Genomic DNA, 26,815 nt, shown 5'->3' on the forward strand with positions numbered 1-26,815 from the left:
TGTAAATAAAGATTGCTTCATCAACTTCTGGAGTTAGTTTTTTGTAAAGATTATCTTTTCTCTTTAAAAAAATTATGCATTTCCTTCACTACTGTATGTAATACACCTCATTCGAGTCTGGGGGAACTAAATGGCACACAAAATTGATTTCGCATTTTATAGTTTCGGATCACAACTTGATGATGACGTGTCTATTCTTTCGATACTGATCATAATTACTGTGATACGTAATTTCCAGGCATGCTACAGCATAAAATTTGAAGGGTTTGCTTTGAAAAACGTGGTCGCTGGTTGCCTTACGTTTGATTCATTTTAGTTGATACGTTGCTGTGTATCAAATGTAGCTAACATATACAACTTGTTTTTAAAGTCGGAAGAAAATCCTCATCCCACAACATTGTGGAGAAAATAGAAGCTAAAGTATTTTATTTGATCACGCTGGCGCCGAACGCGCTACCTGAGCACACCACGTGCTTGTCCCGCAGCCTGCTGCTTCTCACAATCAGTCGTGAACAGTTCGTGGCAGCCGCTTCTTAAAAGAGTGATCGCGAGCTATTGTTGTACTACTGCCGGAAGACACTGATGAAGAAGAAGACATACTACACCGGAACAGTTACATAAAGGGAATGCTCATATTTAGGACAAAGCTTTACAAAAGTTTCTGTACCACATTTATCAATCGTCATTTATTAAACGAGTATGACTCATATTACGTAACATATTAGAGTGAACTTATAGGCTGTATAAATTAAATTTTAATGCAGCTTACTGTCTTCATTTAAAGTAATACCCATGTGTTACTTTCAGGTTGAAAACATAATGTAAATTCCAGATCTGATACAAATACGGAAACTTTTGCAGTGTCCCTTAATAACTGTTCCTATTGGAAGTGAAGTTGATTTACAGCTCAAAGTCTCTAAAAAGAAAAATTAAGAATTAAGTTTAAATTGCTGCAAGGAAAAAAAAGATATTTAGAAGACCAAGTAATTCCATTGTCATTTGAAGCTTAATGCAGTGACAGTTCACAGCTTTCACGTGTGGACAGTAATAAATTTAAAACATCTAAGTTTTAATTAAAGATTTATCACAATTTCTTTCATTAGCATTTTCTTTCGTAAAACTTTTCATTTAGACGGTTGGATTAGTCCCGTTTCGTAAGAACGTCCAATTTGAGCAATTGCAGTAAGCAGGTACCGTTTCACGTTCACTCGATTTCAGTATGGCGTCGAGCGCAACGGTTGAGTTGATACAAATCGAAGGAGCCGCCCTCTGCTTTCCTTTCGGTATATTCTATATTCTGTGATAGTACACACATAGGTACACCGCATATGTCGAACAGGTCACCAGCTTTACTCTGTATACATGCATACAAATATACTTTCACGTACACTTCGCTTTCAGTATAGTCCCAGAATTAAAATAAAAATACCTCAGTCCTCCGATTCTAACCAAGGTTTTTGGTAAGTATCCCTCGGTTCTGAGGCAAATTCTGGAACTAGAAATCCCCTCCTAAAAATTTCCAATTGGCACTCCCTCTGTTCCAATACTAGTTTCTCCAGTATTTGATTGAGACGTCCCTCACTCTACAATGGGTTATTAGTCGAACAGCCTTCTCTGCATCGAAAATGAAAAGTATGCAAGAAAACAAGAGCACCAAGAGGAATGCGGCTGCAGTTGTGTCCGAAACAATGGTTTCTTTCAGTGACAATTAATTTACTATGTGACGTGGCACCTCAGGGATTTTTCTCTCATGGAAGCAATGGAACTGGATGTACTCAGCCTCCTAATGTCAAATGAGGCATTACATGACCTAGTAGTAGCGGCAACATGTCTGCTAATACAATAAAGGCCGGGAGGATGGTGTGCTGAACTTATGGCACTGTCGCGAAATTTGTAAGGGCATCATCTTTCAGATTTACTAACAGGTCTACCAACTTTCGTTTGTGTAGCACAACTCCTTCCTGGTGCTGGGATTTCTTTCTTCTATTTTTTTTTCTTAGTCAGTGTGTTTCCGACAGGCCAGTTTTGGGCAGTATCTCGTAGTAACCAACCTTAACCGAACTCTGAATTTCACTGTCATAAGATAACTGATAGCTCTGTTAACACTGGTTACTCTGAAACTGCTATAAGCGATCTGGCGACAGATGACACTGCTCGAAACTAGTCAGTCTGTAATAATAAAAACAGCGGGTAACTCGGAAATAATTCCCATCATCAACGCTTCCACGATGCGTTAGAATGGTATTACGACTATCAGCGACGTTGAAATTTTACTCAAGGCTGCTAGGGAGAACATATTGGCAATAAAATTAACTGAATACGAGAGCCCCTCGGGTGGCTCGTAGCGACCGGGAAACAGGCGCCCATTCCGGCCACAGAAGCGGCGAATGTCAGTCACATGGAGCACGCTCTAATTGCAGCGTCAACTACTGCTGCTGACGATGACACGGGAATTACGAGGTACCGTCCGGTGAAAGGCAGTGCGCGTAGCGAGAGCGCTGTCCCGCGTTACACATTCTCCTTGTTTTACTTAGCGGGACGCGGTTTTCGGCGTGCGCTGACATGCGTCAGGCGGCATTGCCTTTACTGCCATCAACAACGTAGCTGGTACATCATTCGGTGTACCAGTGTACTAGAGACTAAGTCCCGTTGTCCATATCAATGAAAAATTACCGATCGCTTCCATGCGCTGGAGGCTAGGGCGAGGCCGCTCTGAGTATACTGTATATGCGAATAAGGAGGAATTGAAAACTCCAGGACTATCGAAGGGCCCTTTGCTGCAGCCACTAGCTCCGCTTTGCATCTTCATGGGGAGGAGATGCAGTCCTCGGTGTAACCCGCCCACGTCAAACAGGTGAAACAAATGACTTTCCTTGACGTAATAAAGGAAATGCAACGGGGTTGACTACTTGTTCTCCTTGCTACGCGCTTTATAAGCCAAGGACCCTGAGCGACCTGGCCTGAACAATGGGTAAATTTGGCCAAATGAATCTGTTGGCTTATGCTCACTATAAAAATGGACGATGTGTTTCTGATGCGAAACTGCCAAGTTGGCAACGCATCTCCATGTTACCCTGCGGGGCACTGGCCTACGGTTCTGTTACTGCTGATCGATGGTTAAATGTGCTACACTTTTCACGGTTCGTCGCCTTCAGACGAGTTTCTTTTTCTGCGACAATTCCTTATGACGGTGTGTAAAACTGGAGGTAGAGTCTTAGCAAGTTACTCAAAACAGTAGACAGTCTATAGCACTGTAGAAACAGACAGACTGTGGATACTACGAAGCTGCGTAGTCCCTACACTTTAACACATAAATTGCATTTGCTTTAACATTGTAACTGTTTACCGTCGATTTTAAGTTAAGTACCAGCCACGATAAATCCCATACTTATAGGTGGAGGAGCTGTGAGTATTCTGTTTACAGCTTGACACGGTTCTTCCAACTCTCTATCATCATTTACCTCAAGGGCAAAAGAGTTAACTTAGGCACTATATGTAATGTATTCGCAGTTGTGAATATACACAAGCATCAGCTTTATAATGAAATGTCGACAGTAAAAATTTGTGCCTGGCCAGGACTCGAACCCGGATTTCCCGTTATACGCGAGCAGGCGGATTAACCAGTTTTGGCTATCCGTGCATGACTCGCGGCCAGACCCAAACTTCCATGTGTCATCGTTCGTGCTTCACAACCTGCGCTCGTACACGTTATGTAATTCCCGTACAGTGGGAGGACATCTTAATTCAAAGTCATTGCCTGGTATCGGGATATGAATACGATATTGCAGTGGCTGTATTGTTTAGAAGTACGATGGAATGTTTCTTCGGACATGCATAAACAGTACTTCTTAAAATACAGTAACTGCAATATCATATTTATGTGTCGATACCAGGTAGCGACTTTCAGTTAGAATGTCGTCCCCCTGCACGGAAATCAGGTAATGCGTATGAGTGCATGTTGTGACGCATGAACGACGACGTATGGAAGTCTGGGTCTGGCCGTGACTAGTGCACGGAGAGCCAATATTGGTTAAGACAACGGCTCGCGTATAACGGGAAATTTGGGTTCGAGTCCTGATCGAGTACAAATTTTCATTGTCGTCATTCACTTATACAGCTGATGGTTGCCCATATTCGCAACTGCGAATACATTTCGTGTATTTCATAACGGCTGTAGTTGCCACACTGCCTATTCCTTCGGGCATGCATGCATGTCAGAAAGAACATTGCGTAGTACTTCTTAACAACACAGGCACTGCAATATTGTACCTTCGCCACGATTGAAGTAATTTCTAGATCCGTCCATAACTCTTTATCCACGATTATATGTTGAGTTCTCCCCTCTAGGAAAAAGGTGATTCAGGACAAATTTCACTCCATATGATACCGAAGAAATCACGAGTCTTTAATAAATTGTGGAAATAAATTTTGTATTTTTACGCCGTAGTTTCCTCCTAACACCTCTTGAATCAAATGCACGTCGAGAAAGTTTATTAAACTTTGTACTAAGCGTCATTCTGCTCCTCGTCTAAGGTAACTACAGAAGATAGATTTTAGACGAATTGTCGCAGCGTCCATAACAGTCAAGGCTTATCCACATGAATGTCAAACACAAAGACATGTAGAGTTCTTGTGTTATTAAAATAGTGTGCTGGACCAGGATTCGATCCTGGACATCTCATTATGGTGGGCTTTTTACTATTTCGTGGTTGAAGTATGCTATAACAAAAATGTCTTGACGATCAGGTACGATATCTTGGCCTTAACGTTATTAAATTAATAGAATATTAATTAAAAAAGAAGAAGCAAATGCGCCAGAACACTATAAGAAAAGTGTCGGAGTATTCTATTGATGATCTGCACAAATCTGCTATTAGGCAGCTGTTTCTGTGTGTGAAACTGTCTGCAAGCACGTCCGCTCTTTTCTTTTCACATGTGGTTGGACTTAAAGTATAACAACGAAGCATTCATAAAAATGTTATTCTGTTAGATTTCATTTCAAAACATGCTATTTGCAAACGGCAGGATTAGTGACACTTTTGTTACGGGAAAAACGAAGATCAAGAGTACAAAAGGCTTGTGGTTTTAGTTAGACGAGACAAGGAGAAACATATTACAAGTTGAGTGAACGCTGGCTACACGATTGTGTACTACGTTGTTTTCAAATGAAAGTGACAGTTTGTAATTGTTCTATGTTCTGCTAGTTTGCCCTTCTTAATTTCAGTTTCGTACACAGTTAAATTAGAGTTTCCGATACAAAAAGAAAAGTAAAAAAGTCTTAGACTTTCACTACAGCTCATTTAGATAACTAGAAGTAAGCGTGGGATCGTGTTTGAAAAATATATGATGATTACTGAAGGCATGTACTACGAGTACATTGACGGGACGATGAAAGTGTACGCATCGTATAATCAACTTTCTTTTATCCGTAGCGGTGAAGTACAACTTCAGGTATTAATTCACACATCAAAAAAAGTTTTGCTTCACCCCGGTTCCCAGAACTCCAGAAGATAGACGTTGACCGTGGATACTGTATCACAGACACACTCCCTTTGACTGTCCAGCTAAACCCACCGGCTGGCCGGAGTGGCCGTGCGGTTCTAGGCCCTACAGTCTAGAGCCGAGCGACCGCTACGGCCGCAGGTTCGAATCCTGCCTCGGGCATGGATGTGTGTGATGTCCTTAGGTTAGGTTTAATTAGTTCTGAGTTCTAGGCGACTGATGACCTCAGAAGTTAAGTCGCATAGTGCTCAGAGCCATTTTTTAACTAAATCCGCCCAAAGATGTAAACAACCATACATGAGCAGCGCCTATTAGACGGAGAGGGTCCGAAGGCCTATCAGTTTCAGTCATTCCACCAGGAACGAGCTACACACCTCGTGTTGCCTGTAGTTCAACCATGCCTAGACGTTCAATACCGCGGTTCAATCGCGTCCGCATTATTACTTTGTGCCAGGAAGGACTCTCCAACAATGGAAATGTCCAGGCGTCTCGGAGTGAACCAAAGCGGTGTTATTCGGACATGGAGGAGATACAGAGAGATCTGTCGATGTCATTCCTCGCTCAGGCCCAAGGGCTATTACTGCAGTGGATGACCGCTGCCTACGGATTATGGCTCGGAGGAATCCTGACAGCAACGCCACCATGTTGAATAAAGCTTTTCGTGCGGGCTACAGGACGTCGTGTTACGACTCAAACTGTGCGCAATGGCTTCATGATTCGCAACTTCACTCCCGACCTCCATGGCGAGGTCCACCTTTGCAGCCGCGACACCATGCAGTGCGGTACAGATAAAACGACACGCCAAATGGACTGCTCGGGATTGGTATCACGTTCTCTTCAGCGATGAGTGTCGCATATGTCTTCAACAAGACAATCGTCAGAGACGTGTTTGGAGGCAACCCGGTCAGGCTAAACGCCTTAGACATATGTCCAGCGATGGTGGCAAGATGGAGGTTCCCTGCTGTTTTGGGGTGGCATTATGTGGGGCCGACGGACACCGCTGGTGGTCATGGAAGGCGCCGTATCGGCTGTACGATACGTGAATGCCATTCTCCCAGCGATAGTGCAACCATATCGGCAGCATATTGGAGAGGCATTCGTCTTCATGGACGACAATTCGCGCCCGCATCGAGCACATCTTGTGAATGACTTCCTTCTGGATAACGACATCGCTCGACTAGAGTGGCCAGACTGTTCTCCAGACATGAACCCGATCGAACATGCTTGGGACGAATTAAAAAGGGCTGTTTACGGAAGATGTGACCCACCAACCACTCTGAGGGATCTACGCCGAATCGCCACTGAGGAGTGGGACAATCTGGACCAACAGTGCCTTGATGAACTTGTGGATAGTATGCCACGGCGAATACTGGCATGCATCAATGCAAGAGGACCTGCTACTGGGTATTAGAGGTACCGGTGTGTACGGCAATCTAGACTACCACCTCTGAAGGTCTCTCTGCATGGTGGTACACCATGCACTGTGTGGTTTTCGTGAGCAATAAAAAGGGCGGAAATGATGTTTATGTTGATCTCTATCCCAATTTTCTGTACAGGTTCCGGAACTCTCGGAGCCGAGGTTATGCAAAACTTTTTCCATGTGTGTATATGCTATTAATATATGTCATCGCAACAATTTAATTTTCAATTACTATCCATAACTAGTTGCAACCCCTCATCAACAGATCCTCGGAAACGTGCGCTTTTTACTTATGCTTGAGTCATTTCAACAGCTTGTGCTGGGAAACATCCTAAGGCGTGAAAATAGAGAGTAAACGTAAGTATGGATGAAGGTTTTAACGAAAAAAACGCCTATATATGGTATATACGCTTGGGAGCTCTTGTTTAAGTGCTTGAAAAGGCGAGTAAACATCAGTCCTGATGCAAATTTCAAATATGTGATTAATTTCGAGAACACATAATAAATATTTGAGACCTAACGCAGCATAGTTCTACTGTCAATCCATCACTAAGTAGTTCACATTTATTTCTTGACACGTTTCAGATACCTATAGAGAGTACTTGATTTCGTTAATCTTGTTGTTGTTGTGGTCTTCAGTCCAGAGACTGGTTTGATGCAGCCCTCCATGCTACTCTATCCTGTGCAAGCTTCTTCACCTCCCAATATCTACTGCAACCTACACCCTTCTGAATCTGCTTAGTGTGTTCATTTCTTGCTCTCCCTCTACGATTTTTACCCTCTACGCTGCCCTCCAATACCAATTTGGTGATCGCTTGATGTCTCAGAATATGCCTTTAATGGTTGCTCAATATACAGATTGAATAACATCGGGAACAGGCTACAACCCTGTCTCACTCCATTCCCAATCACTGCTTCCCTTTCATGCCCCTCGACTCTTATTAGTGCCTTCTTGTTGCTATAGAAATTGTAAATAGCCTTTCGCTCCCTGTATTTTACCCCTGCCACCTTCAGAATTTGAAAGAGAGTATTCCAGTCAACATTGTCAAAAGCTTTCCCTAAGTCTACAAATGCTAGAAACGTAGGTTTGCCTTTCCTTAATCTATTTTCTAAGATAAGTCGTAGGGTCAGTATTGCCTCGCGTGTTCCAACATTTCTACAGAATTCAAACTGATCTGCCCCGAGGTCGGCTTCTACCAGTTTTTCCATTCGCCTGTAAAGAATTCGTGTTAGTATTTTGCAGCGTGGCTTATTAAACAGATATTTCGGTAATTTTCACATCTGTCATGCCTGCTTTCTTTGGGATTGGAATTGTTATATTCTTCTTGAAGTCTGATGTTAACCTAAAATGGAATAATATAAAAATAATGAATTTTACACTGTAATCATTTCAAATTAATGTAGTAGCTTCATTCAACGCTTTCCCTGGCTTAATAACTCATTTCAGGTAGAGATCTTCAATATTTTCTGGCGCAGTACTTTAACGGGAGGCGTAACATTAAGAAACGATCAGTTTTTGGCACTTTATAATATCTCTCGAAATTTAATGTGGATAAAATATTTTCATTGGAGGCGAGGATAGACACAATAACATCATGAACATACGCTATTATCGAAACATTTCTGAAGAAAATTCCATGGTTATTATAACTGCGTTGTTGTCAGCGAAGAGTACCATAAAACATAAAAAATATGCCTATTAAATTTTAAAGTGTCAATACATATAGGTAGTGTATTCCTTCAGTTACCAGTGGAAGACCAGTATTCAAATGAAATTTCAAATGAAATGCTAACATTACAATAGTGACTCTTTTACTTAATGTCTCTAAGTAATATTAGCGCTTTTTTCAGTATACCAGCCCAGGAGTCGTATGCGATATATTCCTGATGACTAGATATTAAGGCCCCCAATATTTTATCAAGTCAGTGTATTGTTTAACTTGTGCCATTGGTTGTTTTCCTACAGTTTGTTATACATTCACAGTAATGACAACCCAAGAGAGATCTTGCAGACATGCAAGATATAATGTACACCTTCGGTGATATTTTCTCAGTATATGGGCGATAGAGAGATAAAAACAGTCACACAGACTAAAACGGTAATTTCATAGTGGATGTACGGCAGCCATGTCACAAAGAACGAAGTGAACTGCAGTAGTGTCTGTCACTTACGTCTTTTAATACTCTCAAAAAGGCTCTTTGGCAATAAACCGTCGTGACGGCACACTGTGACCGTCATCACAACCATGGTTGTGTGCTAAATATCGGCATTACTAAATAGCGAAACTGTTCGTGGTTCGTGGTTCATGATTGCAGCTGCAGGTTGCTTTCTAACTACTTGCAGGGCCAAAAAAAAAATCATTTTCAGTGTTTCATGTAATTATTAACACGACTTAAAAATTAAAACTGCTTTCATAATCGGCTAATTGAGACGTATAATCTTACGTTAAAGGTTTAGCAGGGTAAACAAGTGTTACGGTTAGAAACTGTGTACATTCGTATGTCTTGAGGCATCGTAGCTCATTGCGCGCAAATTACCCACACTTTATTCAGCCAGCATTTGAGAAAGATAGTACTTAGCGACTTCCAACAAACTTTAACATAATTTCAAATCTTCATAAAACGTTTTCTCGATGACACCTCCTCACAAAATATTTCATGCAGTAAAACTTCAACATTAGGCATGACGCTTTAATTTATTACTTCTGATCTGTTACCAACACGTTTTTCAGACAAAATCCACACATACCATTGAATGTATCTGCACAGTTATACCATTTTACCACAGCAGTTCAGGAAATACGACATCATAGACATTCATGTGCATGAAAAACTACCTCTTGCGTAAAATAGAGCGCAAGTTACTCAGGCTACATTTTCATCAAGTGTTTGATAATGAGGGCACTTAGAGGCTTTCAACAAACTTTAAACATAATTTCAGTCTTTTTCTAAACTTTTCTCGCTTGCGTGTTTAACGTCACATATTTAATACATTAACTCATTTATCAGGTAATAAGGCTTTTTATTTGTGATAGTTCGGTTCTTTAAATAACTGAGAGTTCACTAATATTGTTACAATTCTGAAATACTTATCATTTCTGGCTTATGTATCTATGGTCCAAGACAGGGGCAGCCAAGATTTTGGTTGCACGTTTCCCCAACCGCCCCAGCACGCTACCTGAACGAGAAGAGTGGGAAGAGGGGGCAAAACTGCAAATGCGCCACATTTAAATAGCAGTGCAGTCGCACTGCGTACGACTTGGTTTTACATCTCACATTTCTCAACACCATGGATCACAGACAAAACAAATATTTAGTATTATTTAATTACTTCTAGTGCACTGAAGACACGTTATAATTTTTGAGTGGTACAAACTGTCTATATACGGACAGATGTAGACAATTTCACAGAGTTTCGCACTCAACTTGCCACATAATCGCGATTTATTTAGTGAGCGAAATAAGGTCTTTCACACAAATATGTCTATCGAAATATTGTAGCACTTCTGCAACCTCATCAGGGAGACTTGGAAACTCTACCTGAAGAAAGCAATATAGATGCCCTGGACAGTTTTAAAGTAAAAACATTTGTCATTAAGACTGGAATTACGTTGCAGATCAATCAGTTACTTCGGCATATGTGCAGGGACGCTTTCAGCTGGGACAGCAAACAGCTCGGAAACTGATGTAAGACTGACAGAGTCCTCCAAACCCTTATGAAACTATTCTGGTTATTCTTTCAAGGCCACTAAGAATTCTTCAAACCTCGCGTTGCGTTTAACGTCAGTGAGCTTATGGAACTGGACTGTCTTTTTCAAAATGTGTCCCTTCTATAACGCGATTTTGTTATTAAATACACTTGCATCAAATCAGAAAGAAATTATCCTGAAATGCCTTACTGTGGACTGTGTGCAGTCAAGCCCATTTAAAATGTGAAGTCTGCAATCCATCTGGATGTTTTATTTGTCATTCCTTTACTCCTTTTTTCGTCATAAATTCAGGAATAGCCCGGCATGTCCCTTGACTTAATCAAACGTACTTTCCCGTAATATATGAAGTCTCCATACTCTTCGTTCAGTTCCACTGAAAACAGTTGCAAGTGACAATGGGATAATGCGTGCGACTTTAGAAATTTTGCTGGTCATGCGGCCAATTTCTTCACGTGCTCTAGGCATGCATGCTTAGCCGCAAAGTGCTTTTTATGTACAGAACAATGAATCCCCTCCATCGATCCTTGTAATTTTTTTCTTTCGTTGTCAACAACATCTCTAAATTCTTTCTGCATGATGTTGCAACGTCATTTCATAGCAAATATGTGGAACCCGTCGCTTATACGCATTGAGAATTCTCATCCATTTTTCTGACATTTCCATTCATTTTAAAAGATTATGACGATATATTGCCAAGACTCTGAAGAACTCTGAGAGGTGTGCCAACCGAAAAATGCCGCACCGTAATGCTAAATGATTTTCGCGCGAGATGGACCAAGCAATGCCGAGTGATAGGCAAGGCCTTGGCCCTCGTGAGGGCCAGACAAGCTGCACGCGTGAAGTTTGGCACGCCGTGGCCAGGCCTGATCTTTGATTTATGGCATTCTGGAAAACAACGGAAATCTAAGAGAGAGGGGGGGGAGAGAGAACCATACTAGAGTTCATCTCTTGTCCACACAATCGTTTCTTCGCCAGTTTAGCAGCGTTATGAAACGTACTTTAACAGCGGAGACGCTGAAAAACGACCGTACTTGCAGTAGATCAGAGTAGTTCCTAGTTGAGTTGAACAGGACTTTATTCAGTTGTAATTCTGGGTGATATCCTCCGAGTTATAGCCTCATATGCGGTATAAGGAGAAAAGAATCTAAAAGTCTTAAATGTGTGTAGGCTTGCATGACCTGAATCAGTTGACATAAAACGTTTCTGGATTTGGTGCTGCGTCATATTGTAAAACAGCAATGACTGGATAAAACCGACGTTTCATCTGCCGGTAGCCCCAGAGGAAAATACCTGACAGACCAGCACTGCAACTTATTGCACAGATGCTACCGCAGTCTCTTATCATTTAACATGATAGGTACAGAATTCAGCCAGAAGGCACTGAACTTCTGTTTATTATATTTTCTGGAGCTGTATTATTTCTGCGTTAGGCGTTATAGAACCTCTCGTTCGGCAGCATAGAATTTTCGGTTATAACTTACAGATAAATCGGAACCATTTTTCGCTTGCGTTACCTTTTTTAATTGCAGTTCGAAATAGTTACATAATACTGATTGGTATTTTACAGCAACGCTTTTCATCATGATTAAAGATATCACTCGTGTAGGACATTGGCCTGTGAACATCTGTACAAACCATTTTACATGGCAGTATTGTAGAGACACGTGCTTTGCACTCCTGTCTTCCTCCCTTTACTGTAAACTTTCAAAAATTAAGCAGTCGCTTCTTGAATACGCGCTCTAGTCACCGTATGAGTCTCAACAGACGAAGTCCAATCCTGACACCAAAATAATATCCTTTTTTTAACTCATTTTGTTCGTTATTATTCGTTGTATTTATTCTGGGCGGACGTCCCACGCCCCCCGTTCAATTTGATCGTTGATTCGTTCACTCAATTTTTTATTACAGTGGGCAGCGAACTCGCTGACCGAACACGCTGAGCTACCGTGGCGGCAATCCTTGGTATTACCAAATATCGACGCCGTGTTCTCCGTGAACTGGTACCGAGTAAAGTGATGTAGTGTTTGAGACACTCGACTTGCATTTGGGAGGAAGGAGGTTCTACATCTACATCTACATTGATACTCCGCAAGCCACCCAACGGTGTGTGGCGGAGGGCACTTTACGTGCCACTGTCATTACCTCCCTTTCCTGTTCCAGTCGCGTATGGTTCGCGGGAATCTCCGTCCTCCCATCCGGATTTGGGGTTACGTGGTTTCTCCAACTCGCCTAATACAAGCTCCTGGAAGGCACGCAACAACAGATATGTTGTAGCGTTTAATCTGCGCACAGTCAGTTTTCGTGCGAAAGTCGTCGTTAGCTGGCGTTGGAGGAGTGTGGACGTGTGGTATTCGTGGATAGTTGTAGTTAATGGATTCTGGCACTGATATTCGAGACAGAAATTTCGCATTAGCGACTACGGTAGAATTAACATTTATACACCGCTATTAAAAATAAAGTTTCATTGTGAAAATACGGAAAGAAATCGTGTTACATAGTAGACAGTTTTGTTTGATGAATTTAGCATAATATATCGTTGACAATAAATAATCACCTTTTATTGTAACTGTGTTTCAGTGTTATGAAATAAAACCTTTTAAGAACCGTATACCTACTAAGCCATTCAGACGAAAGAGAGTAATCTGAATAAAGACAACGTTGACTTAACTATAGATAACGGTCAGTAGTCGAAGCAGTAACCAGAGCCAGTTATAAACTTGTATCGTGCAGTGTGACGAAGGAATATCGTAACGGACCAAGCAGGATGTGTGTGTAGCGAGAGTGGGCTTGTAGTACCTCCAGTCCAAGCTTGTACTCCACCCATAATGATCTACCCCTACATATACACTTCGCAAGCCACTGTGTAGTGCATGGTAGAGTGTACTTCGAAATTGTAGTGAAATGCAGGAAGACCTACAGAGGATAGACGCATGGTGCAGGGATGTCAATTGAGCCTCGACATAAACAAATGTAAACGTATTGCGAATACATAGACACAAATACCCTTTACTGTATGACTACACGATTGCAGAACAACCACTGGAAGCAATTACTTCCATAAAATATCTAGGAGTACGAATACAGGGCGATTTGAAGAGCAACGACCACATAAAATTAATCGCAGGTGAGGCAAATGCCAGACTGAGATTCAGTGGAAGGTTCCTCAGGAAGTTTAGTCCATCAACAAAGGAAGTGGCTTACAAAGCACACATTCGACCAACAGATATTGCTAGAGCAGCACGTTTCGCTATAAGATCATTTAGTAAGCACGAAAGAGTCACGGAAATGCTCAGTCAGCTCCAACAACAGGCGCTGCAAGAATGGCGTTGTGTATCACAGCATGATCTGCTGTTAAAATTCCGGGAGTATAATTTCCTAGAATAGTCAACCAACATATTGTTAACTCCTACGTACACCTCGCGAAAAGACCGTGAAGATAAAAGTAGAGACATTCGAGTTCACAAGGAGGCTTTTCAGCAATCTTTCTTCCCACGAATTGGACGCGATTGGAACAGGAAAAGGATGAAGTGACAATAGTAAAAGTACACTCCACCAAACACCATAAGGTGGCGTGCAGAGTATAGTGGTAGATGTAGAGGTAGATGTATTTTGCCCTCAAGGCCCTTGAGCGAAATGAAAATTGAAGGCAAATTGGTTCAATTGGCTCTGAGCACTATGGGACTTAACATCTGAGGTCACCAGTCCCCTAGAACTTAGAACTACTTAAACCTAACTAACCTAAGGACATCACACACATCCATGTCCGAGGCAGGATTCGAACCTGCGATCGTAGCGGTCACTCGGTTCCAGACTGAAGCGCCTAGAACCGCTTGGCCACCGCGGCCGGCAATTCGAGGCACTAGAATCTTTCTGCAATCTATCCTGAATGACCTTAAGTTTTTCATCATGAAACACGGTCGCCTTCTCCCCCTTTTCCCCTCGCCCTCCACTCCACTTCCCAAAAATTCTCATCTGAGCTCATGAAGCACTTCCTCAGCAGAGTGGTCGATCAGACTGGTTACAAATCTAGTATCACGTTCTGAAAACCTTCGGCGCTTTCCTTTATGTATACGTTAGTGTTGGTCGTGTCAAGTGTTGTTACCAGGCCCAGTAGCGTATCTGATCACTGCAAAGGACACGGAGATAACGCGTACTCGCGTGAAAGAGCGTTTATCAGCTCCTCGCAGAGCTTGAAAGATACCTCATTCCACGTCTTCATTTGGTCGTTGGTCGAATCGTACAACATCTAGATAATTTAGAAGTGACCGTGGCGCGATGTTGGACTACAGTGAGGTACACAGATTCGTCGGTAAGGTTGTGGTCGCCCATGTCTGATCACCACAATGGAGGATCGCCATACTGTGCACAAAGAACATCGTTAAACCGTTCACATCTGCGCCTACCATCCGAGAACAAGCAGTCGACTCTCTATAACTTTCGCTGTCATTGCGCACCATTGGTCGGAAACTACACTATGTGCTCAAAACACAGTATATACAGTTCCACACAGTAAATAGAATGACACCATTAATAAATATAGACTTCGAACAGAAATCGGTAGCTAAGGTAGAATATTCAAAATTTCTAGGTGTATGCATTGATGAGGGGTTGAACTGAAAAAAACACACTGAGGATCTGCTGAAACGTTTGAGTTCAGCTACTTATGCTATAGGGTCATTGCAAATTTTGGCGATATACATCTCAGTAAATTAGCTTACCAAGCCCGTTTTCATTCTATGCTTTCGTATGGCATCATATTCTGGGGTAACTCGTCATTGAGTAAAAGAGTATTCATTGCACAAAAGCGTGTAATCAGAATAATTGCTGGAGCTCATCCAAGATCATCCTGCAGACACTTATTTAAAGAGCTAGAGATCTTCACTGTAGCCTCTCAATATAAAGATTCACTTATGAAATTTGTTATTAACGAAGCAGTGTACACGGCTACAAGACTAGTAGAAAGGATGATCTTCACTACTCAAGGTTAAATCTAACTTTGGCTCAGAAGGGGGTAAATTATACTGCCACAAAAGTCTTTGGTCACTTTCCTAATAGCATCAAAAGTCTGACAGATAGCCATATGGCATTTAAAAGGAAATTAAAAGAATTTCTTAATGGCAACTCCATCTAGTCATTAGATGAATTTTTGGATATAGTAAGCGGGAGGTGAGAGAACTTGGATTTCGTGGTATACCGGCTGCTCATAAGCCACACATCACGCCGGTAAATGCCGAACGACGCCTGGCTTGGTCTAACGAGCGTAAAAATTGGACGATTGAACAGTGGTAAAACATCGTGTGGAGTAACGAATCACAGCACACAATGTGGCGATCCGATGGCAGGGTTTCGGTATAGCGAATGCCCGGTGGACGTCACCTGCCAGCGTGTGTAGTGCCAACAGTAAAATTCGGGGGCGGTGGCGTTATGGTGTGGTCGTGTATTTCATGGATGTGGCTTACACCCTTTGTTGTTTAGCGTGCCACTATCATAGCACGGGCCTAAATTGATGTTTTAAGCACCTACTTGCTTTCCACGTCGAAGAGCAATTCGGGAATGACGACTGCATCTTTCAACACGATCGAACACGTGTTCATAACGAACGGGCTGTGGAGGGGGAGGGGTTTTTTACACGACAATATCATCCCTATAATGGACTGGCCTGCAAAGTATCCTGACCTGAATCCTATAGAACACCTTTGCATGTTTTGGAACACCGACTTCGTGCCAGGACTCACCGACCGACATCAATACCTCTCCCCAGTGCAGCACTCCGTGAAGAATGAGCTGCCATTCCCCAAGAAACCTTCCAGCACCTGATGGTGACGTATGCCTGTGAGAGTGGAAGCTTTCATCAAGGCTAAGGATGGGAGAACACCATATTGATTACCGGTGGAGGGTGCCCCGAACTTGTAAGTCATTTTCAGCCAGGTATCCGAATACATTTGACTACATAGTGTAACATCGGCTTGACCAAGCCTAAGGGCCCGGGTTCGATTCCCGGCTAGGTCGGAGATTTTCTCCGCTCAGGGACTGGGTGTTGTGTTGTCTCATCACCATCATTTCATCCCCATCGACGAACAAGTCGCCGAAGTGGCGTCAAATCGAAGGACTTGCACCCGGCGAACGGTCTACCCGACGAGAGGCCCTAGTCACACGACATTTTTAATCAGCTTGACCATTAAATTACCAATCCGTGCGTAGGTTGTCGTCCACACTAAGAAAGAGAGTATCACTTATTACTTGAGAGTATCACTCATCATTTTCAGACGATGAAACAGCCTCATTATTAAAGAGACCGCTGCTCACACCATCCAACGGTTGGATTACGTTCACGCTAATAATAATAAGTGATCTTATCACACTTTCCTATGGCAATCATGACACTACCTCTATCTCTGATGAAAATTCACAGTCCAGGATAACGTACTGAATTCTGTTACTCAAAATGTCGTCGAGCCAGGCGCGTTTCTCCTCCGCTTGCTTGTTGACTATAGTGTGGTAAAGTGCCGAAGGTTTCCCGGAAATTGGGAGCATGCAATCTGTCTACTGTACACCTCCACATCTACATAGATACTCCGCAAGCCACCGTACGGTGCGTGGCAGAGGATACCCTGTCTCACTACTAGTCATTTCCTTTTCTGTTCCACTCACAACCAGAGAGTAGCAAAACGGCTGTCTACATGCCTTCGTATGAGCCCTAATTTCTCATACCTTTGTGGTCCTTACACTTAATGTACGAATCGTCCGGCAGTCAGTTTCAAATGCCGCTTCTCCAAATTTTCTCAGTAGTGTTTCTCGAAAACAAAGTTGCCTTCCCTCCAGATACATCAATTTGAATTCCCGAAGCGTCTACGTTAACACTTACGTGTTGTTCGAACCTACGGGTAACAAATCTAGAAGCCCGCCTCTGAATTGCTTCAATGTCTTCCTTCAATTCGACCTGGTACGGATCACAATCACTCTAACAGTACTCAAAAATATGTCACACCAGCTGCCTACACGCGGTCTCCTTTGCAGGTGAAATCTTTTCTAAAATCCTCCCAATAAACTGAAGTCGACCACTTGCCTTCTCTGTCACAGTTCTTACATGCTCGTTCCAATTCATATCGCTTTGCAACGTACGCCCAGATATTTAAATGACTTGATTGTGTAAAGTAAGACACTAGTAATACTGCATCCGAACGCAACAGGTTTGTTCTTCCTACTCTTCCGCATTAACCTACATTTTTCCACATTTACAGTTAGCTGCCATTCATCACACCAACTAGAAATTTGGTCTAAATCGTCTTGTATCTTCCTACAGTCACTCAGCTTCGACACCTTACCGTACACCACAGCATCAGCAGCAAACGAGCGAAAATTGCCACCCACCCTGTCCTCCAAATGATTTATGTATGAAGAGAACAACAGCGGTCCTACCGCACTTCCCTGGGCCACTCTTAACGATACCCTTGTCTTTGATGAACACTCGTCGTCGAGGACAACATGATGGGTTCTATTACGTAAGAAATCCTCGAGCCACCCACATATCTGTGAACTTATTCCATATTCTCATACTTTCATTAACAGCTGCAGTGGGGCACAGTGTCCAGTGCCTGCCGGAAATCTTGAAATACGGCATCCTCCTGTTGCCCTTCATCCATATTTCGCAGTATATCATGTGAGAAAAGGGAAAGATGAGTTTAGCACAAGCGATGCTTCCTAAAACCATGCTGATTCGTGGACAAAAGCTTCTCAATCTCAAGTCTGTTAGTCTGCATCCCTGGTTCGTAGGGTATCCCATGCGATAGCGGCGATCTGCGTTTATCATGAACGCTAATTTCTAAATCTTTGATTGGCGACTCCATGGAGTGTCCTGTGCACCTTGACCAGATAATGGATATACTTGGAAGGAGAGACAGCATTGGTCGTATTTTTTTTTTTTTTTTTTTGTTTTATTAACCGCAAAATCGATTTTCGGTCACTTAGTGACCATCCTCAGTGCTGTAATATACAATTTAAATTGGTAGGCACTGGTGTCAACAAGCTTAGAGCGATCACATAATTTTGCAGATACGTTCTTTTGCCCTTCTTGTATACGGGAGCAGCCTGTGCTTTTTCCCAGTCGTTACGGTCGCAGGTTCGAATCCTGCCTCAGGCGTGGATATGTGTGATGTCCTTAGGTTAGTTAGTTTTAAGTAGTTCTAAGTTCTAGGGGACTGATGACCTCAGATGTTAAGTCCCATAGTGCTCAGAGCCATTTGAACCATTTTTTTCCCAGTCGTGTGGGTGTAATCGCTGCGTCGAAGCCTCAGAATTATCACGAGGTAAGAAGCGATAAGAAGCGATGTCAGCTTTTAATCTTCCTTCCTTTGACTTTATGTGATCGCTCTAAGCTTTTTGACACCAGTGCTTACCAATTTAAATTGTATATTACAGCACTGAGGATGGTCACTAAGTGACCGAAAATCGATTTTGCGGTTAATAAAACAAAAAAATACGACCAATGCTGTCTCTCCTTCCAAGTGTATTCTAAATCCTTGTTAATTTGTCGACAGAGGTTCTCCTCTCCCTAGGTTAGAACATTCTCTTCCTGCAGCAGACCAAAGAAGGATATTGATCTATAATTTTGCATATACGTTCTTTTGCCTTTCTCGTATACGGGAACAGCCTGTGCTTTTTCCCAGTCGTGTGGGTGTATTCGCTGCATCGAAGCCTCAGAATTATCACGAGGTAAGAAGCGATGTCAACTTTTAATCCTCCTTCCTTCTGTGTGTCTGTCAGCCTTAGAAGCTCAACTAGAGACGACCATTTAATATCGGCTACCTGAGTCTACATATTATTATATTAAGTAATCGTAACCGATCGCCGTTTCACAAGAAATTACGAGACCTAATTTTCAGTACCTTTAGTTCATTATGCTTGTCATCTTTCGAAAGTATTTATTTCAGTACTGTGTGTGTAGCATTGTTTTTTGTGCCCGGATATAATTGGTTACAGCAGAATTCTGTCATTAGTTACATGCTGGAATAATAAGCGAGCAGCCTCACATTCACATAATAACCAATCATAAGATTCCAAAAATTCTTTGAAATCATAAAGTAAGGAGTGTAACTCTTTGGTCAGAGCTGTTTATGTTAAATTGATGTTATAATATCTTAATTGTTTAGTATTGTAATTATAATTTCAAATCTCATTATTCCGCGAAGCCGGCCGGTGTGGCCGAGGGGTTCTAGGCGCTACAGTCTGGAACCGCGCGACCGCTACGGTCGCAGGTTCGAATCCTGCCTCGGGCATGGATGTGTGTAATGTCCTTACGTTAGTTAGGTTTAAGTAATTCTAAGTTCTAGGGGACTGATGACCTCAGAAGTTAAGTCCCATAATGCTCAGAGCCATTTGAACTATTTTTTTTATTCCACGAAACTGAAATATATATCTGTATATACTGCACAAAGTGTGGTGATAAATGTTACGCTTGATAACTGAAGATTATTCATGATATGAGATTTATTGTGAAGTTGCCAACATGTCAAACGTCCTTTTAGAAAGTCTAACGTGGTTTTATCCTGTCAGTGAAAAGCGCTTGCTTGCGGTCGATCATTTTATAACGTTTCATAACGTTTTCGTCCTGCGAACATTACATTAACGCAAAAGCATATCTGTTATATACTACCCAGTTTGACATATAGAACGTTTATTCATAGCCAGAGTTTACAAACAGAAAAAAAGCGTAACTCGCGTCAGTTTGTCGTTTCACGCGTCACAGAATGCCTATCATTTTGAACCGCTGTTATCAACCTGTTACATGAGCCTCTTTTTGTACGCTGTAATTCAGCGAGAAAGCATATTAGTTTGTGACATATCTGTTAGCTGTGGCACGATACCTACAGATTACCACTGCAGGAGGTAACACAGATTTTTTTTACTACACTCATTTTGTCAAGCATTCTTATCTTTCCTGTAAGATGACAGCAACGTAAGGATATCATTTATGATGAAAACTGTTCAAAGTCTAGGGGCTAAAACTGCGTGTCTCAGATATAAGAAACAAACGAAAAGAAAATGAGTTACTTCATGTGGTTTCTCAGATAACATAGTAGCGAAATCAGATTGACAACAACTGTTAACGAAGATATGAGCGGATAAAGTATCTAATTAGAGACCTTATAGGTACTGGTTAGTAGTAAAATGTAATATTCCTTCTCAGCTATGGATTAGGCATCGTGAGTGAAGAAGGAAGAAAAAGAAATAATCATAGGGAGACATATAACGAAGAGTATATATATATAACTGTTACCTCATTACATGACGACATAGTGGGATTAGGAAGATATCTGTTACAAGCTGATTCAGACTCACCAGCTCCTGCCGAGGCAGTTGGATTAATAGTCATTCAAAAATATTTTTAGTCCATTGATGTAGAAACTTACAAGTTTATAACGGTATTACATATGCTAAAGAAAATATTTTAATTCAGCATTTAAAACTATACGTTTGTAAAGTGTTTGTATTTACCAAAACTACTGATGAAACATATTCCTATTTTGTTTCATTATACACGTAGCTAAACGCTACAAATGTGACTTAAACTTCAAATAGGATACCACAATCAGCCACGATTTATGCATGAAATCTTGCTTTATATCCAACTGATGATATATTATGTTGTTGTTGATGATAATGATGATCTTATTAACGTCGTGATAGTATTTATGGTGGTGATATCTGAAAACTTTGGTAGGAGGCATGACGATATTCCTTCAAAAATTATCTTCAAAAGACACATGTATGCAGACATTTAAATTCAGAGCAATTATACAGTTCAAGGATCACCTGCAAGTATTTTTATCGAATGTCATGAAATTATTTTCCCCCAAGTATGAACTAATGTTTTTCCACGGGCCAGCTTTCGAGTCACTTTAATATGATCCTCATAAGATTTGTATTCGGGAATCTTCTCGTATCCTTTTAAGGACCTATAGATCAACATTAAGAGTTTTGGCGGTGCTGAAAATAACATTTACACAGGGTGTCTCAGGAAGAATGGTCAGTATTCAGTGACATGACAAGAACAATCATCCGAAGCAAAACTGCCTAGTTAAATAGGCTCTAAAATGCATACCTTAAGGATTGTGAGCACTTGTTCAGTAGAATAGATGTAGTTCACAGCAACGAAGATGAACAAGTGCTCATAGCTCTTCAGGTATGGACTTTAGAATCCATGTTTACTGAATGTTATTTTTCCTTCATTTGATCCGCACTACCATCTATCGAAATGTGGAAAGCAGAGAGATTGCAGTAGAAGAAATTTTTTTCACAATGTCCACGATGAAGAAGAGCTCATTGCATTTTAGAGCCCACGCTCACTAGACTTATATGCTTCGAATCACCGGTCCTGTCACGCCCCTCAATATTGTTCACTTCTCCTGGGACACCCTGTATAGATTAAAAAATGCGGTAGTTGTGACAATATCGATGCAAGTGAGCAGGTGCATACTTTCGTAAATTCCATCCACAAATTACTCTTCCATATGCATTATATTGTGCTTATTTTGGTAAATGTCGTCTGACATAAGCACTCTTCACGAAGAAACTCGAGGAATGTACTGCAATCCGTTCTCAAAAACATTTTTAAATACCCAACACACGAATGTAAACGTTGAGAGGATCGAAAAGTTCATGTAGGGGGAGGAATAAGATTTTTTAAAGAGCATAAATTTAGATATAAACTGCAGTTATTGTGATAATAACGACTCAAGATGACACGATGTCAAAATCGTAGCGTTCAGTTACGTATATAATGAAAAAAGGAATATTTAAATTAATTGTTTTGCTACTTCACTGTACTAAACTGGAACAATTTATAAATTTATCGTTTGCAATGCTGAATGACCAATGTTTGCTTTACCGTATGTAATATTGTGTTATAAACGCGTAAGTTTAAACATGAGTGGATCAACAATATTTTTGACTAATAATCCAACTGCCTCGGCGAGAGCCATTTAAAGTCTAAATCAGCTTGTAGCAAACACTACCTGATTCCCCTATGTCATCGTACAGTGAGGTTTCATCTGTAGTTATTCTTCGTTACACGTCTAGCAATCATGATTTCTATATTTTTTCCACTCACGGTATGTAATACATAGCTCAGAAGCAATACTATATTTTCCTGCTTACCGGTACCTGTAACGTTTCACATTAGATACTTTATCCTCCAGTATCTTCGTTAAGAGTTGTTGTCAATCTGATTTTGCTACTCCAGTATCTGAGGAACCATATGAAGTAGTTCATTTTCTTTTCGTTTGCTTTTTACACGTGATTCATGCAATTTTATCCACTAACGTTCGAACACTTTTCATCATAAATAATGTCCTTACGGTGCTGCCATTTTACATTTAAACATAAAAGCTTAAGAGGAATAATCATAATGGTTGAGAGAACGAGTGTAGCAAAGGATGTGTGTCACCTCCTGCAGTGGTGATCTATAGATATCATGCCACACTTAACAGATACGTCACAAAGCAGTAATTCGCTTTCTCGTTGAATTACGGCGTACAAAAACAGGCACAACAAACTAGTTGATAAGAGCGTTTCAAAATGCCAGGTATTCTGTGACCCTTGAAACGAAGAACTGACACGAATTACGCTATTTTTCTAGTCATAAACTATGGTCATGAATAAACGTTCTATATGTGAAACTAAGTACCATATAACAGCTATACCTTCACGTTTAGTAAACTTCACAGGACCAAAGTGTTATAAAATTCACTGACGGAATGAAACCGCGTTAGACTTTCTAAAAGGACATCTAACATGCAAATTCATAGTAAATATCATTTCAAGAACTATTTTTAATTATCAAGCGTAACATTCGTCCCGGCATTTTGTGTAGTACATTCTGAAGTCAGTTTAAATTTAAACGTTAAAAGCGTAAGTGAACAAAATGGTTCAAATGGCTCTGAGCACTATGGGACTCAACTGCTGAGGTCATTAGTCCCCTAGAACTTAGAACTAGTTAAACCTAATTAACCTAAGGACATCACAAACATCCATGCCCGAGGCAGGATTCGAACCTGCGACCGTAGCGGTCTTACGGTTCCAGACTGCAGCGCCTTTAACCGCACGGCCACTTCGGCCGGCTCGTAAGTGAACATTAAGTCTGTCTAAAAACTATTTATTTGGTACATAAATTTTTAGTTTTTTTTAGATGTTACGATAATGATTCATATCTCACGATGATAGTACATTAGAATATTTCCTGTAAATTGTGTTCACAGACGTGATGACACTACACAAGAGCCGCACATTGTTCACCAGCTGGTGTTTGTAAACAACCACCACTTGAATAAAGACCTGGAGCGATTTGAAAGACTCACTTGTGGAAAAATATAAATCGCGAGTGGCTGCTGTTTCTGCTAGCGTAATAGCTCATTATAGAGTGGCCCGGAGTCCCGTATTATGCGGGATCGTTCCTTATTTAACTTCAGTGTCCCGCTGTCCCGACAAAGGCATACGGGACGTATATTGCGTCGTTTTTCCCTAACCATCCCGTATATTTTGAAAAAGTGTGTGTTTAAATAAAATGTAGTATAATCAAATGGAGAACAAATGAGGACATGCCCAAAGAATAAAGAAATCAAACTGAGCGAAGTCTACGATTTTCAACTTCCTTGTCTCACGATAACTGCTGCAGGAATTTGCAGCTCATTAATGCGTTTTTGCTAGCTATACTTTGCACAAATGCTGCTGCAGAAAGAGTGGTCTCGTCACGCATGACTAACGAACTAACGAAAAAAAGAGGTTTAGTGTCGCAGCCGTTAAGGAAATAGTTATAACAAAGATTCATTTCCAGGATATTTCATGTGTTGATTTTTATAAAATCCCGTTTGAGAACATTAAACTCTAGAATGGCATACATTCTTCTGCAAAATATGACAAAAAAGAATTTTTAAGAAATTATCCACGGAGAAACTTACAGACCAATTGAGAGTGAAATTAAGTAACCTATAACTTATAAACAGCCGATCAGTTGCAATGGATAAAGAAATTCTTTACCTAGGTTTCGACAAATATAAATTTGTCATCTTCAGAAGGTAGCAATTTTACATTAGTAAGGACTAACGTACCATCACCATTTTTACAATTGTCGGCATAGGTCCATGTGTCAAAAATAAAATATAGTCCTAGAATTAGGGTTTGTCACGTAAATATAAAATAGCTCACAATCGAGTCGGCAAGATCCATGAGCTATTTTATATTTACGTGACAAACCCTAATTCTAGGGCTATATTTTATTTTTGACACATGGATCTATGCCGACAATTGTAAAAACGGCGATGGTGCATTAGTCCTTACTAATGTAAAATTGCTACCTTCTGAAGAAGAGAAATTTATATTTGTCGAAACCTAGGTAAAGAATTCCTTTATCCATTGCAACTGGTAGGCTGTTTATAATTTTATTACGTGAAACCGTTGCTGTTGTGCAGTTATGTTTAAAATATTAACCTATAATCATTTTCTGCCTTAGTTAAAGTCCTCGTAATGTTAAAGTAATATGTTTACGTGTGGCATTAATAAAACTATATAATATTTACTCGCTCAGTAATGCAAGAGATTATGATGCATTTTTATTGCGAATTTTAACAAAAGTGTACGATGGTCTGTGTAGTTGTCGCATAAACCAACTAGTTTAACACTAATGTACTATGGAGAGAGTATTAATAAAAGTGTCCACAAAATATCGATTCATTTCAACTTTTAATTTGTATTCCACATTCTCATTTTAGAAATCCGATCACCCTACCTTATTAATACTACAGTTGCGATATCCACCAGCGTCCGGAAGAGATACCGTAAATTTAAAATTAGCGTTTTATTATTTTTCTTCAGCGAATATTCGAAGTTGCGGAGACGACGCGGGAAAAAAGAAGGTGGTGAGAGAGGCCGGTTTGCGCACCTGCTCTGTGGTGGGAAGCGGCGGGCTGGACGACCAGCAGCAGCAGCGCGAGCGGCAACAGCAGCGGCAGCGGACGCGCAAGGTGCAGCGGCGCGGAGCGTCGGCGAGCGGGCAGTGTGTTGGCGCCCATGTCGCAGCAGGCCGCATCTCTCGGCGGCTGTCCGCCGCGCGCCACACGCAACAGACAACTGCGGCGACGCCACGCCGAGCCGGAGCAGCCGGCGCCGACGCCGACGCCCCCCGCGGCGGCTGGCAGGCGCGCGCGCGCGCGCGCAAACCCCCTCCCGCGACACCACCTGCTCCCGTCGAGAGCTGCGCAGGTGATCCACGTAAATACAGACGAAGGAAACAGGCGCTGTGCGGGGACGACACCAGTTGTGGCTGAGTTGCGCGAAAAGATTGGTTTAATACGAGGGTGAGTCAAATGAAAACCTTAATTTTTTTAAATAAAATAAAATAGACTTAGAGAAAACTTTTGACAATGTTGATTGGAATACTCTCCTTCAAATTCTGAAGGTGGCAGGGGTAAAATACAGGGAGCGAAAGGCTATTTACAATTTGTACAGAAACCAGATGGCAGTTATAAGAGTCGAGGGACATGAAAGGGAAGCAGTGGTTGGGAAGGGAGTAAGACAGGGTTGTAGCCTCTCCCCGATGTTGTTCAATCTGTATATTGAGCAAGCAGTGAAGGAAACAAAAGGAAACTTCGGAGTAGGTATTAAAATCCATGGAGAAGAAGTAAAAACTTCGAGCGTAATTCTATCAGAGACAGCAAAGGACTTGGAAGAGCAGTTGAACGGAATGGACAATGTCTTGAAAGGAGGATATAAGATGAACATCAAAAAAAGCAAAACGAGGATAATGGAATGTAGTCGAATTAAATCGGGTGATGCTGAGGGAATTAGATTAGGAAATGAGACACCTGAAGTAGTAAAGGAGTTTTGCTATTTGGGGAGCAAAATAACTGATGATGGTCGAAGTAGAGAGGATATAAAATGCAGACTGGCAATGGCAAGAAAAGCGTTTCTGAAGGAGAGAAATTTGTTAACATCGAGTATAGATTTAAGTGTCAGGAAGTCGTTTCTGAAAGTATTTGTATGGAGTGTAGCCATGTATGGAAGTGAAACATGGACTATACCTAGTTTGGACAAGAAGAGAATAGAAGCTTTTGAAATGTGGTGCTACAGAAGAACGCTGAAGATTAGATGGGTAGATCACATAACTAATGAGGAGGTATTGAATAGAATT

The 26,815-nt window shown here is 41.3% G+C and overlaps 1 protein-coding gene across 1 annotated transcript in view; it reads right to left on the minus strand.

The window, feature by feature from the left end:
- The window catches only part of LOC124777019 (lachesin-like), a 1,140,424-nt gene extending 1,114,727 nt beyond the window's left edge, over window positions 1–25,697 (minus strand). Inside the window, exon 1 of the mRNA XM_047252275.1 lies at window positions 25,568–25,697. Within this exon, the coding sequence (XP_047108231.1) occupies window positions 25,568–25,697 (130 nt within the window). The remainder of the gene's footprint in view (window positions 1–25,567) is intronic.
- Window positions 25,698–26,815: the final 1,118 nt, after the last annotated feature.

This window comes from Schistocerca piceifrons, chromosome 1 (assembly GCF_021461385.2).
Source record: "Schistocerca piceifrons isolate TAMUIC-IGC-003096 chromosome 1, iqSchPice1.1, whole genome shotgun sequence".
In the NCBI taxonomy this organism is placed as follows: domain Eukaryota; kingdom Metazoa; phylum Arthropoda; class Insecta; order Orthoptera; family Acrididae; genus Schistocerca; species Schistocerca piceifrons.